This window comes from Eurypyga helias, unplaced genomic scaffold (assembly GCF_000690775.1).
Source record: "Eurypyga helias isolate BGI_N326 unplaced genomic scaffold, ASM69077v1 scaffold9091, whole genome shotgun sequence".
NCBI lineage: Eukaryota > Metazoa > Chordata > Aves > Eurypygiformes > Eurypygidae > Eurypyga > Eurypyga helias.
The window spans coordinates 10,336-16,895 of record NW_010232752.1 but is presented as its reverse complement, the minus strand read 5'-3'; the positions used below and the strand labels follow the sequence as shown (position 1 = coordinate 16,895).

Sequence of the window (6,560 nt, the reverse complement as noted above, 5' to 3'; positions counted from 1 at the left end):
TTTAAAGACTGAAATGTTTTTTTGTGTGTGGTCATTCATGTCATACTACTGTAGCACCTAAACTTATGCACAGTCCCTGGGCTGGTCCCTGTTTCCTGCACAGCCCCAAATGGGCTTCTCCATTGAGGGGTGATAAGTGCCAGCTGGGAATATAGACTTCTTATAGCTATTTCTACATATTTCATAGACTATTGTTGAGGGCAGGGGCTGTGCTTCTCATAGCAGACTGCCATGAGAAGCTGAACTGAGCAAAATAAAGACTCTTTTCTGACACGGTCACAAAATGATGAACAGAGATGAAGAAATTGGGAAATACAAAATGGAAAAAATTGTTTCAAAACCAGACACAAGTAAAATGAAAGAAGCTTCTACTTGGAAGAAAGACGCCGGTTGTCCCTGGGTCACCTTGCACGTGAAGTGAGCTCTGTGCAGCTCTGCTAAACCTTCTGTCATTTGGCTGTGATACCTGCCTGAATGCCACTGTCTGCGGAAAGAAACCTGTGCAGCTCTGAAAGGAAAGGACCTTTCAGATGAAAGCACCACGGCTGCTGTTCCAACAGCACTGTCTTTGTGGGGGGTCACCATGGTGGCTGACCGCCTGCTCTGCTGCTCCTTCAGGTGCTTTGCCCCTTTTCCCGAGATGGGAAGTGACACAGTCAGTAAGGAAGCGGAAAAAGGTGGTAAGAGGAAAATTAACATGATGACATAACCCACTAATGAAGTCACACGCTTCTCTGCTCTCTCCTTCCCAAGGACTTTTCCAGGGCCCGAGTCACCACTGGAACAGCTGACCATGGTGGGATTTATCCCTTGTGCACATTTTTGCCAAACTCCATCCAAAGTCACCTTCCACTAGTAACACAAGGCATGTTTTCACATGTTAGGAAAATACACTTCACTCTATGTAAGCAAGTCTAGCGTCCTCTAGAACGTAAACACCAGTAAAACACTCTGATTTAGTAAAGCCTCTGAGCTGAACGAGGCAGAATACTGAGCAGAAATACACATGTTTGTAACTCATGTGTTCTGCCACCTATTGTCTGTTTTTTCCAGAAAATCACAGGATGTCTGATGCTTTGGTCACGTTTCACAGACCGATTTGTACTAGCAGCCTTTGTAAAACTCCAGCTATACTTTACACAAAGCCTGTGTAAGTCCCCTAGGATTAATTACCTCTCTCAGACTCCAATTTATTTAGCAATTAGAAAAATTAGACAGTAGCTGGTGAGTTTGCTGTTTTGAAATGAAAGGCCTTAGGTCTGCTCCCAGGCTAAATGCTAGTTTTAGAAATTTGTTATTTGAAAGCCTCTCAACAAGTACTTTACATTGCAATCTCTTTTTGCATCATTTAGCCTCCAAGGAACTTCCCTTTCAAACTGTGAGCATACTAATGAAAAAAAAACCACCCCTTTTTAGGAATGTAAATTGTTTACCTGAGAGTTTTCAGAATCAGCTTTTTTTCCTCGGTCTGAATTTGTCAGACTAGTAACACTGGTCTCAGGAAATGCATTGTGACACCGCGTAAATGTTGTGACACCATCGGGGAAGCACCAATAAACGTTATCGAGGAGAAACCTTGTCCCATGCAAAATCCAACGCCAGAATCATGTGCTCTCCACAAAATCATCCGGACTTTGAAATACGACATAAGAGAGTAGAATCACGGGATAAATGGATGTCAGAGATGGGCTGCGGGGTCCTCTCAGGCTCTACAAGACTCCCAGTGCCCCAGGAAGCCTCCCTCTTTCCCAGGAAGAAGAGACCTGTAGGCTGCAAAGACCCTGGGCTGTGCAACGCTGGGACAACAAAAATCCGAGCTGTTCCCAGACGGATGACTGCGCAGGCCATACCGCAGCCTGGCCGCCCCAGGGAGCTGGTCTCTCAGCACGTTTACACCAAAATCATGAGACTGCCGTTTTCGACGGCAGCCTTTGGAGCTCCTTACACAGCAGCTGAGAAATCCACCGGCACATACCCCATGGCTTCAGATTCCTTTCACTACTGTCGCAGCCCTTGCAGTGGAGCAGGTTACCAGGACAGTTACCAAGGCTCTAAGACCCAGTTTTTAGCTTTTACTCTGCCTATCGGGCTGTAAGGGCAGCTCTCAGGAGCAGTGGTTCCACTGTCTATTCAACAACTTCTATTCACCTACTACAAATCACCGCCTTGCAGAGCACACACAAATCACTTCACAACATTACCAGTATTTTCTAAGGAACAGCTTGACACACAGAGCACACTGACTTGGAGGATGATGACTGAACAACTGCTGTACAGAAGCTACGTACTGAGCATGAACTGCAGATCTGGAGGGGCTGCAGTTACCAGGGTTCCAGTGCCAATTTGCCCTGAGTAGATGGGGATAGACTGTTCTGCAGCAGCTGAGGTTTTGGCCTAAAGGAATGTAAATATTTGGATATCGTATTACTTGATTAACTCACTAGATAACTTAATGTGAGATGACTGAACAAAGTCTTAAAGAGATCATGCGCATTCCTAATGTAAAGCTTGCAAGAGCTCCTTTTAGTGTACTAGCTTAAGGGACATTTAAGGTTTATATGGGCCGTTTTAGGGATCTTTTAGATGTGGTTCTCGTGTACACTGTAAATTCACTTTGCCTCTCACTATACTTACTCTACTTACATTTCTTGCAGCAGAATTCAACAAGTAGATCGTATCTGATTCCCTCATTGTTCATTTGGTCACACCCTTCCAGGATATTAAAAATCCCTTAATGGCTTTTCATCTATTACACCAACTGTTAAAAATAAACCCAAGTATTTGCTGTGAAATTCTTAATGCTGTCTGCTGGCTCCAGACAGTGGGGACTCTCTGGCCTTGCACAAGTTTTCAGGAAGAAATGTCACATTAGTGGCCCTTTTACCCCAGACATAATGCACGTTAGCAGATTTCTTTATTTACGTCCCTCCTCCAGACCTAAGTGCCGACTGGCCCATGAAAGCCGGCTCTTCTGAGTGTGCGTTGTAGGCCAGATTTTTTTAAGTTTTCTGTAAACCTCCTACACTCTTCATAACCCCTTACAGCCTCCTACAGCCTCCTTGTCTGCTGGGGACTACATAACATGCGCCAGCTACGCACCTTGGAAATGTCAGCGAAGGTGAGTAAGACCGGAGGTGCAGGATAGGACAGGGGATTTGCTGTGCGTTTCCTTTGCTGGCGGAGACCTGGGAAGCAAGAGAACTGCTCCCTGGGGTATGAGTGCTGCAGAGCAACAAGGAGGCAGCATCAACAAAGGACACCGAGTCCCTAAGGATTCACTGCCACTTTTCCGCTCTGAGTAATAATTCCCTGAGAGGGCAGGGAAAGCTGTCAGGGCCGTCTGATTTACAGCTATTCAGCGTTTGACCCTGCTTTTGCAGGAGCTGCCACAGCGGCTGTCCTAAGGACAATAGCTGGGGAGAGATCCAGGGGGAAAGAGGTTCACCCTCCTTCCTCCCCCTCCTCTCCACCGTGAGGTCTGCGTTTTGCTTCTCTGTCACATCAGGTGTCCGTAGGGGCGTCCAGCCAAACTCAACGAGCTGGTGAAGTCTGGGCTTTTACACCTTCTAGACTTGGTAACAAAGCCGCTCCGCCGATTCCGTGCACTCAGGGGGGGTTAAAGCTGGAAAAAAAAATGAGGGCTGTGCTCTATTGTCTGGGTATTGCGCTGCCTCTTTAAAACCAGCAACGCACGGACAGCTCCAAGGTGCCTCCCACTGAGAAAAGGCTTCAGATGCTCGCACCCAGGCAGCGAGCCATCCTCCCCGGAGCGCAGGGCAAACCTGCCCGGCACAGCCCCGACCCTTCAGCCAAGTCCTGCCCTCGGAACGCTCCTGCCAGTGACCCTCGCTGCTCCGCTGACAGCCGCACATTCCCAGGGGAGAAACCTGGAAGCTGTCCCCAGGGTGCCCGAGACCTCCAAGGAGACGGGAACAACTGCAGGTACCGTTAGCTGATGGTGTCATGTCAGTCTACGGATGGTTGGCTCGTCCTTATTTATTTTAAAGCGCACCCTCGGTATTCTGCAGGGAAACCTGTCTGGAACAGGTGCTGCACCTTGCTTTGACCAACAGATTTTGCATCCAAGTGTTTATTTCATACTTCTCTTACATGAATGTTCACATTTCCAGGCAGCCGTGGGGATGCCTTGTAAGGCAGTCAATGGTTTGAACTATTATTTAGTTTCAGGCTTTGGCTTTCTGTTGTTCTGTCATTCTGCACCCCTCAGTTGGAAAAGCAACGTGGAGACAGAAGATGCACAAGACAGTTTCTCTCAGAAACGTATTAAGTGTCGGTACATCAGGGGCCGAGGGTGGTTCCAGGGGAAGGATGGGGCGACAGCTCCACTATGCAGATTGTTCTTTGTAGCCGCGATGGACATTGTTCGGTAGCATTTGACACCCTGAAGACCTACTGCCTCAATGCAGAAAAAGCGGTAATGCCTCCCGGTTCTTTTCGGTGATGGGGTGGGACTGTCCTGACAGCTGGGAGCCTGGTGTGAGGCTTCCCAGACGTGGCATGGGAAGATAAAAGAAGACAGCCCTCCCAGCATTTTGATACAGGGTAGACGCAAAATTAGGGAGTAGATATTTTTTTTCCCCAGTGTGGAGTCCTGACAGCTGGGAGCCTGGTGTGAGGCTTCCCAGACGCGGCATGGGAAGATAAAAGAAGACAGCCCTCCCAGCATTTTGATACAGGGTAGATGCAAAATTAGGGAGTAGATTAGATATTTTTTTTCCTCAGTGTGGAAAATAACTCAATTTTTAACATTTGTAACAACCAGCGGTATGAAGAGGGGAGCCTGCTCCTCCCCATCTTCAAAATTCCAGGTACTTTGTCTTAGTCAGGAAGATTTTCCCTTTCACCTCAGGCGCCTGTTTGTGGAAGCGCTCTCCCTGTGAACCACAGGTTTGCCTCCACAGCAAAGCCCGACACGCTGGTCCACGGGACCAAATCTTTCCTGTGCAAATTGGCCGAGCTCCACTGCTTTGAGAGAAGAAATAGGATTATGCTGGCTGAAAATTTGGTCCCCCTACTCAATTAACAGCTGCCAAATGGAAAGTGCTGGCTTCACTATTTTCTTGGGTCTCGGCAACTCTTACTTAATTAAGAAATGTATTTAGAAGCCAGGACATCGGTTGTTTTTTTTTTTTTTATTTCTCACCTACTACTTTTCTCTGACTGGCACATCTAGAATAAAGCAAAAACTTTGTCCAAAAGGCACATCAGATATTTTTCAGCAAATGCAGGTATCACCTCGTTTTAGCTTTTTTTTTTTACCTTGCGCAGGGACGGCAGCACCGTGGGCTTGAAGGCTGGCAGAGGTTTAAACTGGATTTCACACTCCTCCTGTGCTGTCATTTCACTGTGTGCTGAAAACAAAATTTCGTCGTTGGTAAATAAAACTGCTGGGTGTAACAACCGGTGTATTATGCAACTCAAGGGATTTTATGATAACAGAGGCATCCTTGCACAGTGTATTTCCACCCACTGTGCACAGCCAGCAATAGAGCTGTGGGGCAATAAGGTGGCTACTGCTTTCCCTCAAGCACAGTATTTTGCTGTAATTTCCTCTCAGAAAGTGTTTTCCTCTTTTTGTTCCCACAGAAGGAGGTAAATGAGGCTGTTGCTCTATAATCTTGCAGGGACAAAGACAAGGTGACTCACTGCTCAGAAGGAAACTTTGAATGAGGTCTCTCGCCTGCCACCGTCACGCCCTGCCACCTTGGGCAATTCTGACACAAAACCAAGGGCCAGCTGAGCCACATGTGCCAGAAGAAGACAGACATGGCCACGGAGCAAGCTGAACATAACCCAAATGCTACCATCAACCTGCACTTTGCTGCAATCTACAATCTCCACGATGGGGATTTAACCTCCTTGCGAAACTTCTCCTTCCCTTTCAATTTCAGTTACAGCGATTACGACCTGCCGCTTGACAGTGAAGACGACGTGACCAAAACCCGCACCTTCTTTGCAGCCAAGATTGTGATCGGGGTGGCTCTGGTTGGCATCATGCTGGTCTGTGGCATCGGCAACTTCATCTTCATTGCTGCTCTCGCCCGCTACAAGAAGCTGCGAAACCTCACCAACCTGCTGATTGCCAACCTGGCCATCTCGGACTTCATTGTGGCCATCGTGTGCTGCCCCTTCGAGATGGACTACTACGTGGTGCGGCAGCTCTCCTGGGAGCACGGCCACGTCCTCTGTGCCTCAGTCAACTACCTACGGACTGTCTCCCTCTACGTTTCTACCAATGCTCTCCTGGCTATAGCTGTTGACAGGTAAGTGGGGTGCTATCACTGCACAAGGAGATGGCCAGAGCTTCTGGGGCTGGCTATCCAGACTTCCCGGTTTTTAACATGCTCAGCTGTTCTGTAGGATCTGATGTCGAGGTAAGTACTACGCAGACCTGAGTATCTTGTTTCCTAAAAATCTAATCACATGAGGTCATGTCATTATCCTGGAAAAAGCACGGTAGAAATTTCTTGACTGAACATTCCAGGTGAAAAAACGTTGATTTATTAAAATGATTCCTTTTTTTTTCCCCATAAAAATGT

At 47.4% G+C, this 6,560-nt stretch overlaps 1 protein-coding gene across 1 annotated transcript in view; it reads left to right on the top strand.

The window, feature by feature from the left end:
- Positions 1 to 5,607: 5,607 nt before the first annotated feature.
- LOC104516976 (prokineticin receptor 2) overlaps positions 5,608 to 6,560 on the top strand; it is a 5,456-nt gene continuing 4,503 nt past the window's right edge. Inside the window, exon 1 of the mRNA XM_010161501.1 lies at positions 5,608 to 6,284. Within this exon, the coding sequence (XP_010159803.1) occupies positions 5,767 to 6,284 (518 nt within the window). The 5' untranslated portion in view covers positions 5,608 to 5,766. The remainder of the gene's footprint in view (positions 6,285 to 6,560) is intronic.